This window comes from Saccostrea echinata, unplaced genomic scaffold (genome assembly GCF_033153115.1).
Source record: "Saccostrea echinata isolate AGI-Se365-2 ecotype Australia unplaced genomic scaffold, CSIRO_AGI_Sech_v1 ptg000036l, whole genome shotgun sequence".
Lineage (NCBI taxonomy): Eukaryota > Metazoa > Mollusca > Bivalvia > Ostreida > Ostreidae > Saccostrea > Saccostrea echinata.
In genome coordinates, this window is record NW_026889785.1 from 9,124,543 (window position 1) to 9,136,574 (window position 12,032).

Below are 12,032 nucleotides of genomic sequence, written 5' to 3' on the forward strand. Positions count from 1 at the left end.
CAGAAAAGCTTTCTTAAGCCTTTGGCTAAGGTGAGCTAAAACTGTCTTGCTTCTATTGCATTAAAATGAATTGTGAGTAATTGTTTAGAAAAAAAGATTATTATTATATAAAGAAATGACATAGTTATCATATTTTAGATATAGTTCTCTACTTACACAATAAGTCATTTTAATAAAATTATATAAAAAGAATATATAAAAATATATATAAAAAAAATTGAAAACATAGTCTGTGCATTGTATCCTCTGGTACGTGAAGTACATAAATATTTTAATATATTTTAGGAATATCTGAAAGAACCCTGAAAGCAAACATCCTGGTTGATCCTGTAACAACTGTGATTGAGGATCTGCAAGTCCCTCCTGTACAGCAGAAGGTCCACTCCAATAAGGGGCTTGATGACTTCGATGAGGACCTGGTGAAAAGGACCATCCATGAAATGCAGTTGAGGGGCGAGTATGTATCTCTTCGTCGACTGTCAGGTGTGTTGGTGGAAAGGGGAATCAGGCTCACCAAGTCATCTCTGGCAAGACTTGTGAAGAAACTTGGGTTCAGGTAAGAATCAATTAAAAAATATAACCTACAAATAAAGCATATAATTATTAAAATTGTTTAATAATATACATTTATTGACTGGGTTCGAGTGCGACAAGCATTTTGTCAGACCCACAGGGTCGACAAAATGCATTTTGCCCTTGAACCAGTCAAGAAATGTTGTTATACCTTTTATTTTATTATTATTGTCCAATATCTTGCTCCGCAGTCAAACATCGATTTTTTACCTCACCTGCGCTGAAAGCTCAAATGAGCTTTTCTGATCACTCGTGTCCATCGTCCGTCCATCCGTCTGTAAACTTTTCACATTTTCAACTTCCTCTCAAGAACCACTAGACCAATTTTAACCAAAGTTGGTACAGAGCATTTTTGGATGAAGGGGAAGTTAACTTGTTAAAATGAAGGGCCAAGCCCCCTCAGAAGGGGAGATTATCAAGAAAAGGCAAAAATAGGGTGGGGTCATTAAAAAATCTTCTTCTCAAGAACCACTGGGCCAGAAAAGCTATAACTAATGAGGAAGCATCCTAGGGTAGTGTAGATTCTTATTCGTTAAAATCATGACCCCAAGAGGTAGGGCAGGGCCACAATAGGGAATCCAAGTTTTACAATGAAATATATAAAGAAAAATCTTTAAAAATCTTTTTCTCAAGTACCACTGGGCCAGAAAAGCTGAAACTTATGTGGAAGTATCCTGGGATAGTGTAGATTACACATTGTTAAAATCATGACCCCTGGGGGTGGGACGCACAGGCACTTGTTTCGTATACAGGGCACCTACTTATTTTTACTACAAGGTACCTAACTCAGTTTCAGGCACCCCCTCTTCAAGCTCGTATTTTGTTCATATATCAATCATTAACCTACTTTAAAATTATATTGTTCACTTCGAGAGACTTTTTCCTTGTCAAATAAATCCTTTCAGACATCTCTGGTCGAGCCTCTTTATTGTAAACCACTCATTAATTACCTCGATACATTTCAAGACTTTAGATGGGACACAAATTTCCGGTTGGGGTTATAAACAAAGGATAAAACCAGAGACCTTGGAATGGAATACTTGGAAGTCTCTGGTTTTATCCTACCCCCAACCGGAAGTTGTATCCCATCTAAAGTCTTAATATCTATTGAGGGAATTTTCGAGGTACCTTGTGGTAAAAATAAGTAGGGATGCCCCATATACGAAACAAGTGCCTGTGGTAGGACTGGGCCACAATAGGTATTACATGGGAGAAAGTCAGGTGTGAAGAACAGCAGGGCCAAACTTACTCAGGTGAGTGTTGTGGCCCATGGGTCTCTTGTTTTATGACCACTCAGTAAACATAGGAAATGCTAGACTTATTTTAGTATAGATTTATGTAGGAACAAATTTTTAAAGGTATATAAATAAACATTGTTTGCATGCATAAAAATAGAACTGAACTTTATCTTTTTTTTAAAAAAATGTTTCATTCTCTTTCAGATTCTACAAGTCTGGTTCAGATCGGAGGTACATTGGAGAGCGTAATGACATTGTCAGTATGCGCCATACTTACCTGAGGTCCATCCGAAACTTTAGAGAGGCGGGTCGTCCTATCGTGTACTTGGATGAGACTTGGTTGAACACCAATCATGTAGCAAGGGGAGATTGGGTGGACTGTCCTAGGACATCTACCTCTGCCTTTGAGTCGCATCGTGGAGGTCATGGGCGCTTCGTCCCACCTGGGAAAGGCTCTCGTCTGATAATTGTGGATGCTGGTTCTTCGGCTGTGGGCATGATCCCGGGGTCATGTCTAATGTTTGAGTCGAAAACTGGCACTCATGATTATCATGATGAGATGAACTCAGGAAACTTCACGAGGTGGTTCACTGAGCAGTTGCTCCCTAACCTACCGGGTAATTCAGTCATCGTGATGGATAATGCTTCCTATCACAGTCATCTGGATCCCGAGTCTAAGTGTCCGACATCGTCGGCGCGAAAGGCCGAGATCCAGTCTTGGCTTGATAGAAAGGGTATTCATTACACTCCGGCAATGATTAAGGCTGAGTTACTCACATTGGTGAAGCAGCATAAGCCTCGACCAAAGTATGTGATTGACGATTTGGCTTCACAGGCAGGTCACACAGTTTTGCGTCTACCTCCTTATCATTGTGAGCTGAATCCCATCGAGCTGGTTTGGGCTGAATTGAAAAGCTTCGTCGCCAGGAGCAATACCACATTTAAGAAAGATAAAGTGATGGAGCTATTCAATCAAGCAAGATCAGCATACGATGTGGAGAAGTGGAGGAGGGTAGAGAGCCACGTGATAAATGAGGTAGAGACAAAACTGTGGAAACTTGACGGAGTTCAGGATGATGAGGTCGCTCCGGTGATCATTGACTTGACGGACTCGGAAGACAGTGACAGTGACTTAGACACAGATTCTGGTGATGACGAAAATGACGTCGACTCTGACGTATCCATGAACTCCGTCGAGGAATCTGATGATGAAGTCACTTGTTGCATATGTGGTGACTATAATGCTCCTGGAAGGTCTCGAAAGATTGCGTGGGTGGAATGTGAGTTGTGTGAAAGGTGGAGTCACCGCATATGTACCAAGCCCTCTCTAAAGTCAGGTAAGTGCCTTCGATGCTGGAACAGTTTGTATGGACTGAATCCTCTTTCTTCATGAGCCTTGCTTTGATGATTGGTGAACTGTTCCTCTTTAAAGGTAAAAGAAAGATTATTAATCATTCATTGATGCATGTATCACCTAGTGTTTAATTATAGTTTTAAGTACTCCTATTTGAGAAAAATAAGCCATTGCAATAAACTAGGATTCAGAAAATTTTACTCTAAAATTTTGACACTGTTGGAATGCAATTGATAATTTCATAAACAGATGAAATCCATTGATTTCAATATAACTTGGCACACAAATAGACTACACTAAGATACATAATTCTAAATATCGGTTTTTGATTTCAATGAAAGGTGTTGCCATGGTTACTAAAAATAAAAATTTCTGTGAAATACATTCAAAATGTACTCATCCTACAGTTTTGGTCTGATTTCAATATAACTTAATACACAAGTAAACTACATAATTCTATTCATAGCTGTTGGAAAGTTTCAAATCCATGGGCTATTTTTCTCTTTCTTTGTTATCAGAACAAACCGGTAGAGCTACAGTCTCATCAGACATGTTTTAATGTGCACCACATCTTCTATCCGATAGTTCAGCTGACAAAATTTAATTTTTCAATTTAATATTAAATATTGAATACTAAATAATTAAGGAATTAATTTAATAGCTACCCAAATTTATATGGTATAAACAGTTTATAATGTATAAATTGGGTAGCTATTAAATTAATTCCTTATAATTTAATTTTCATTTCATTTAGTGTAAGGAAAAAAGATTATTGCCTTGAAAATAATTCCAAATTGTACAAAATTTAAATATATAAACGTCAGGCGGATCGATACATTTTTGACACAGTCATTGTGATGTAGGCAACCCAATTTATACAATATAAAGTAATTTTTTTATCCAATCAAATATCACGTTATATCCAGAATTAAATTACTTAAAAATGAAAAATATTTAAAGTCTCTTAGGGCAATAAAACTCTTCAATTCATTGGTGAATCTATGATACATGCATGTTTAATGATTAATTTGTCTTTCAAAAGGTGGGCCTGTGTGTAACTAATCTTTTTTATGTATCTTGCCTATATTCATGAGACTTTACCTTAATACATTGCTGTAATCACACTTTTGTCCTTTGGGTGAAATTTCAACAGTATGGATCAGCTATAACTGAAAATAAAAAGGTCATTACAGATTTGAATTCCTATTGTAGATCCATGCAAACTTAAATCTATAGACTATATGCACATGCTTGGATATGAATTTTGTTTTACTCTGCTGTTCTATAGATCATAAATAACCATATCAAGTTAGTAAAGTGCAGAATTAAACTTTAATGAACAAGTCATAATTTCACTGCATTTGGAATGAGTTAGAACTGAAAATACACTCCTTGTACCTGTAGCTCTATTTCAGTTATTTCAGGGTTCAAATAGAGTACAGCATATGTAAACATAATCATGATAATATACTGCCTGATTAGTTACACACAATGCCCCCTACCGAACCAACAAACCTGACTTTTGATGAGTGAAGCTGCTTCCCCTCCTCTGTATTCCATGCATGTTAAATTTTCACAGGGCAGCATTTAGTCTCAGTTCCTTATTGTGATTCACTTCTCCTCTACAATTGGGACTTGCATGATCAATATTTTTTTTTTCATTTCTTACATACACTTTGTAAAATTAATTGCAAGAAAAACTTCAAAACAAATTTCAGTGGTTTTCATTCATGAGATATATATATTGATACATAATTTATTCAATTTTTATAAAAGCCCTACTGCATTTCAAGTTTTGCTTAACTTAACAAGACCAATTTACTGTGATAAAACCTACTGTGATATATATGCTGGGTTTTTTTTAAAACATATTATGTACATAATTATTTGCAAGAAAAACCAAATTAATTTCAGTGATTTTAATTCATTTGTGATTTTTTTTTATCATGATACATAATACTGTTTATTAAATTTAAGCTTTAATATAAAAAGCATACTGTATTTCCATTTCTGACTTATCAGTTTACCATGTTTACTGTGATAAAATCTGCTGTGATAAATGTTATTGTTTAACTAAATATGTACATTTAAACATATGAACTGTAATAACAACAAATTAACTATAAATGGTATTGTTACTCTAAAGTGATTATTTACATTTTATTTTTTTTTCTCATTATTTTATATTTTCAATCTACTTTTTATGCACTTTGGCACTGTGATAAAAACTTTACTGTGATTATTGCTTTTATTTAATATCGAAATACTCAACAACAAACTAAGTGTCACACTTCAACCCTATAATACTCTGTATCAGTGATTGTTCTTAATCATGTTAATCTGAAACATGCATATTTGTGTTCACCTATATTTTATATATTTACATAAATATATACTGTAGTATTTTTCTCTTCTTAAATTCTCTGTGAAAAAAAAATTTGCTGTAAATTACACCCTCTTTTTTCTAATTATCTTTTTTTTTTCTTCAAATTAACCATTGCCTTACTGCTACTTATTAACTGACTGTAAATGCTATAGTTTCATACAGGGACATAACTTGCTTATTCAACGATTTTGTGCTCTAATTATACCATAAACAGTTGACTATGACTGTATGTTTGCATTATGGATATATCATGTAATACTTAAGGTTCTTTCAACCAAACATTGAATGTGTACAATGGTGTTGGTTTGATATGCACAACAACAAAGCTAGTCAAAAAAAAAAAAAAAAAAAAAAAATTAAACTAGCTATCAAGTTTGTAGTCTAGCATAGCAGTAACTTACTGCATGTGATAAATATATTTATAAACTAGACTACAATAAAGTTATATATACAAATACTGAGCCCATTTCTACATGGACCCATGAATGGCATATGATTACAGTGGTAATTTTCAGTACACATTTCATTGTTGGTTTACATGATATGGAGTCACTGGCACGACAGAGATGTCTGTAAACTTCCGTCTTTGTGACATTACCAAATGCTTACATACAGGGCAAGATATTTCAGAAATTCCCAAAATATCTTAATTTCATATTAATACATAAAGCAAGTAGTGTCTGTGATTGAAATACTATAGGAATATTTCAAATGTTTGTCTGAACTCTTTATATTGATTTCTTTGATAAGTATAATATGTGTTGTATTCAGTAAATCATTGTTAAATATGTTATGGGATGACACTATACAAACTTCGATCACTACAAATTTCTGAAATTTTCTTTAAAATATTTTGTTAACATGGTTAAGAAAACTAAAAATTCTGCAATGATTTTATACATGCATTTTGTGATTATTCCACACCCGATACCAAGGATATTGTGCAATATAGTAAAAAGGATTAATTGTAAAATAATATGAGTTACATGTATCAACTTATCCTGTTATGTGTGTTCATCTTATATAATATATGTACATATTATCATGCAGATTTTCTTAAATTTGTGAAATAAATTCTTTGTTGAATTCCATACTATATTTGTTTTTCTTTCAAAGATATAATGAAGTTTCATAATTGAAGTATGAAATCCCATATCCTTAGACAATATGCTGCATAATGCATTACTATGTGTATATGATATTGAATAGTCATATTTATTGTTATATACAGCTACTTGTTGTTTGACAAGATATGAAAAATATGGGTAAGAAAAGATACCTGTTTCAAACAAAGTGAAAGGTTATCCTGACAGTGAGGTCCATCAGAACACCTGTAGAAGTCTATTCACCTGCAAATACATGTATGACAATTAAAGCTTAACTTGGATTTTACGAGGCTAAACAATATGTTTGCTTCCTGTAACAGTAAACCTGGATCAACTTAAGCAATTTGCAATTTTTACACAGTACTATAATGTAAATTAAACCCATTCTGTACATAGAGGTTGCATCAGCAAGCAAACACTGTTAATGTGGGTGGCATGTGACCTGTGTCGCAGTATGTGCACAATGAATTAAACCTTTTTAAAAATATACATGTCAAATAAGTCACAACCATTTACATTTTATAAAATTCAATTATCATTGATCATTGTTGATTTCTATAGTATCATCATTTAGCATGTCTTCATTGACTTGGAGATTGTTTGTGAAATGTGCCGTAAGATTGCCATATACATGATATACATGTATAGGGCATGTGCTCCATGTCTGAAATCCTCCATAAGAAAAAACAAAAAAAAATCAGGAAAGAAATTTGAGTGCCAAAATATTGGTATTATTAATATATAGAAAATAGCATATTGAATGCTTAGTTAGGGTATATTATTTTGACTATTTCCTGCACTGTTACTGTCAATTTATCAAATTTATGCATAAATACAACTATATTATACATCTTTACATGTAGTGTTAAACTGTTAAAAGCGAAAGTAGACATTCTGCATAATCAACAGAATAAAGAAAATTTAAGAAATTAATTTCCAACATAAAAAGAAAGTCAGCATTGTGTTTTTAATTTTATCTTTTTTTCCTGAGTAGCTCTATACGGTCATATCAGTTCATTAAACAATGTTAACCTGTTAACATATTAAAACTGGACGAATACATGTTGTCTATAGTAGGTCACGGGTATTTTGTCATCTACAGGGACGTGCGTGTACCATGCGTTTTGGCATATTTATCATAAAACTTGAAACACTTCTTCATTGAACATTTGTACTGCAGTAAACAACAAAAAAAACAACATTTAAAAAAAACTTACCTTTCTGAACAAGGGATGATGTGATTTGCATCTACCTCCGGCCTAATGTGAATGATGAGTGAGTGCGTCCATAAGCTGTGCTGCACTATATTCGGACTATTGACTCATTTTTCACGATAAAACTCGCTAAAATATTTTTGAATATTATGTGTTTCTCATATTTTTACTAAAAACACGTTGAACTAATTTCTTTCATTTATACATTTTTTTCATTTTTCATTTGGAAAGAACAACTACTCCCTTGATAAACTGGTTCTCCGCCCCGTAATCTAGACGATAATGGACGAGTTTACCATGTTAAATCCCCGTAGACTTTGAATTTGCCGCCGTGTGTATACACTGGTTGACCTCGATGGTTCGTATAAAAGCAGAAAGTTTGGAAAAAAATCAATCTACCGATCGGACCTAGGTTGAAGGCCAAGGTATTTATTTATTTTGAGATATCTTGCAAAAAGTGGTGACGTTCCGGTTGTGGGACAGACTATAGATTCACCATTCTGAATTGTGACACCCTCCCTCCCCCCCCAACTCAACTAGCTCCCAGTGCACCAATCTGCCTTCCTATAAATAATTAATCGATTCAGAAAATTTAACAAATGGTTCAGATATCTTCTTCTGTATTTTATTATGCTACAGCGCTAGCTCACCAATCTTTTTAAAAGATAAGCTTGTGACACCTATACACTTATCACACACAGGAATATTTCATGGAACGACTGAATGTTTAATTTATATAATGCATAAAAATTTATCGTACAGTAAAATTTCGATTACATACATTTAGCAACCAGTCTAGGTAGGTTATAGTACTTCACAATGAAAATGTGTGGCTGTTCCGTGCCCCTTCCCTCCCCGAAATTGCTACTTATGGGCCTTTAGTGTGTGTATTCAACATTCTAATGCTCTCGTTCTTTGTGTTGGTAAAGCAAAGGCGTAGGAAACGGGGGGGGGGGGGGGGGAGCGTACCCCAATAATTTTGCCGATATATAGTCTATATAGAAAACATACCTACTGTATTCATTTACCCCCTCAATAAAAACTGATGATGACTTTTTTTTTTGCTTGTCAGGCATTTTTTGTTAATGATCTTCATAAGAGGATTCATTTCAGACTTCCCTTTGTGAAAGAATAAGATTTTCTGTCCCAATTTTTAGGTCACCTGAGTCACTCAGGTGACCTATTGCTATCTCTTTTCGTCCGTCGTCGTGCGTCGGTCGTCGTTCGTAAACTTTTGAACATTTTCAGCTTCTTCTCTGGAACCAGCAAACCAATTTCAACCAATTTTGGCATATAGCATCTATGGGTGAAGGGGAACAAAAATTGTGAAATTCGTAGCCCCTGCCCCCCTGGGGCCTGAGGGATGGGGCCAAAACCATCAAAATTAATGCAATCTTTAAACATCTTCTTCTTTACTCCTGGACATCAAGCAGTCAAACTATTGGCATGATTGTAATAAGCATTGAGCCCTCTACCAAAATTGTGAAATTCATGGCCCCAGGGTCAGGGGTTCTGGTGCTAGGGCGGGGCTATGTAGATCATATAGTGAAAGTGCATTATTTCTTTGAAAATCTTCTGTACTCCTGGGTATTATTGAAACAAATTGAATACATAGTTATGATAAGCAAGGGTGACTCTACCAAAATTGTGAAATTCATGACCCCAGGGTCAGGGGTTCTGGTGCTAGGGTGGGGCTATATAGATCATATAGTGAAAGTGCATTATTTCTTGAAAAATCTTCTTCTCTACTCCTGGGTACTATTGAAACAAATTGAATACATAGTTGTGATAAGCAAGAGTGACTCTACCAAAATTGTGAAATTCATGACCCCAGGGTCAGGGGTTCTGGTGCTAGGGCGGGGCTATATAGATCATTTAGTGAAAGTGCATTTTTTTTTTTAAAATCTTCTTCTGTACTCCTGGGTATTATTGAAACAAATTGAATACATAGTTGTGATAAGCAAGGGTGACTCTACCAAAATTGTGAAATTCATGACCCCAGGGTCAGGGGTTCTGATGCTAGAGCAGGACTATATAGATCATATAGTGAAAGTGTATTATTTCTTTGAAAATCTTCTTCTCTGCTCCTGGGTATTATTTAAACAAATTAAGGACTCTCTATACACTAGAGGAAAATATTTTTTGGACATTGAGAAAATTATAATGTGTAAAGGTGTAAATATTGAGCTTATCTATCACATTTTCAATAAAGGGTGCCTTGCTTTTACCCCCAGGAAAAATGTTCAAAGACGATGAAGTACTGATGAACATAAATCACTGTTGTTTACTTAAGTGGGAAAAATACCTGCAAATGAAGTGTTCTATCTATTCATCTTGGCCTATTAAACTGTTATGAATGCTTGATTTGATCACAAATTAAGTAATAAACTGTCAATTTCAATTTATTTTATTCTTGATCAAGAAGCAGATCACTCTATGTGCATAAACATACTACAAAATCAGAACTTTCTAGTGTGCAGTGTATAGAGGGCTCTTAAATACATAGTTATGATAAGCAAGGGTGACTCTACCGAAATTGTGAAATTCATAGCCCCAGGGTCAGGGGTCTGGTGCTAGGGCGGGGCTATATAGATCATATAGTGAAAGTGCATTATTTCTTTGAAAATCTTCTCTTCTCCTGGGTATTATTTAAACAAATACATGGTTACGATAAGCAAGGATGCCTCTTCCAAAATTGTGAATTTCATGACCCCTGGATCAGAGGTTCTGATATTAGGGCGGGGCTCTATTTATTATATAGTGAAAATGCATTAATGCTTTAAAAATCTTCTCTGCAGCTGGGCATATCAGAGGCAAAAAGAGTAAAAGTTTTAATAAGGGAGGGTATTTTTACCAGATTTTTGAACATCAGAACCATTTGGTCAAGTGTTCTGGGCCAGGGCTCTATTAATTTGTATTCTACTGAGAGGAGTTATTCCCCTTTGCCATTTACTTGTGATAATTAATCACTGTAAATAATGTACTTGAAAGGTTAATAGAATAAGAGAATTATGCAAGAATTTATATTGTATAATACAAAAAGTACTTTCATAGTTTTAATGATCAGGTAGACTTGTAAGTAACAGATATAAAAATGAGACAAAAATAACTTGTCTTATTAAATGTTCATCAAAGACCAAGAGAGGCCAATGTAAGAGATTTCAACAAGGAATTAAAAGAGTACAGAAGCACTGATTATAAGTCTGCCTGGTGAGAGTGATAAATGGGGAACAGATTAGAACCTAATTTATGTACTGTTAATGAACACTAGACTAATTATTTTGTTGATCCTGATCACCCTATTTTTCTTGCTTTTGGGCAACAAAGCTTCACCTTTCAGTTCATTTTATACTCTATGGATCCTCTAAATTGTTGTATTATACTCAGGTGACCGTTAAGGCCCTTGGGCCTCTTGTTTCAAAAGCTGTCTCACTTCGGCTGCATCTGGAACATTTACATCTTCCTCCTTTAAATTATTAAGGTAATTAAGGTTATCAAAACTAAATAATATATAAAATCGCTAATGATAAATGTTGAAATAAAATTTTCTACTCATAACTGAAACACGACTCGAAACATAAACCTGAGCAAAAGTGATACATGTACAACAAATGGATACAACTAATTAATTTTTATTCTTTAAACATACCTTAGATCGAGTGTTGGTAAAATGGGTAGGCAAACCCGGGCCGGGGCAAATTAAAAACCGGGGCTGTTCGATATTTTTCAGTTTTTTGGCTTAATACCTTATTAATCGAGCTGAAAATTTAGGATTATGTTTGTTATAGGTTTATTTGTATTCACTGTAAAAATTACCTTGAAATACTCGGTATTTTAGATTTTATCGGCGATTATTGATTTCCAAGTTGGTAAAATGGGTAGGCAGTATCAAGTCGCTATTTTACGTGTCTTTTGACAAATGTGACAACGAACAAGTAGTCTTCTGAATTATTCCGATGTTTAACAATGTGTATTAACTAGCAATAGTTATTTCTTTACTGGAAAATGCTTTTAAATACACATGTTCATAAAAACTGGGTCATTAAAACCGGATCCGATCAACCAGGACAAACCCGAAAATTCCGAAATAATGATATCGCCGTTCTTTGTTTCAAAGGGGGCTCTGAGGTTTTGTCTAGCTCTTACGTCATGGAAGTATTG

The 12,032-nt window shown here is 34.5% G+C and overlaps 1 protein-coding gene across 1 annotated transcript; it reads left to right on the forward strand.

Annotated features, from left to right (window-relative positions):
* Positions 1–428: 428 nt before the first annotated feature.
* LOC133199989 (uncharacterized) lies at positions 429–4,227 on the forward strand. Its single transcript, XM_061335765.1, has 3 exons — positions 429–556; positions 2,016–3,148; positions 4,208–4,227. The coding sequence occupies exons 1-3, from the start codon at positions 441–443 to the stop codon at positions 4,225–4,227; spliced, it is 1,269 nt and encodes a 422-aa protein (XP_061191749.1). The 5' UTR covers positions 429–440.
* The last annotated feature ends 7,805 nt before the right edge of the window (positions 4,228–12,032 follow it).

Excerpts from the sequence above, each read along its gene's own strand:
- LOC133199989 (XM_061335765.1), top strand. The coding sequence starts at position 441 with ATGCAGTTGAGGGGCGAGTATGTATCTCTTCGTCGACTGTCAGGTGTG. Across the intron at positions 557-2,015 it reads GTGAAGAAACTTGGGTTCAG|ATTCTACAAGTCTGGTTCAG; the intron begins GTAAGAATCAAT and ends ATTCTCTTTCAG. Across the intron at positions 3,149-4,207 it reads CAAGCCCTCTCTAAAGTCAG|GTGGGCCTGTGTGTAACTAA; the intron begins GTAAGTGCCTTC and ends GTCTTTCAAAAG.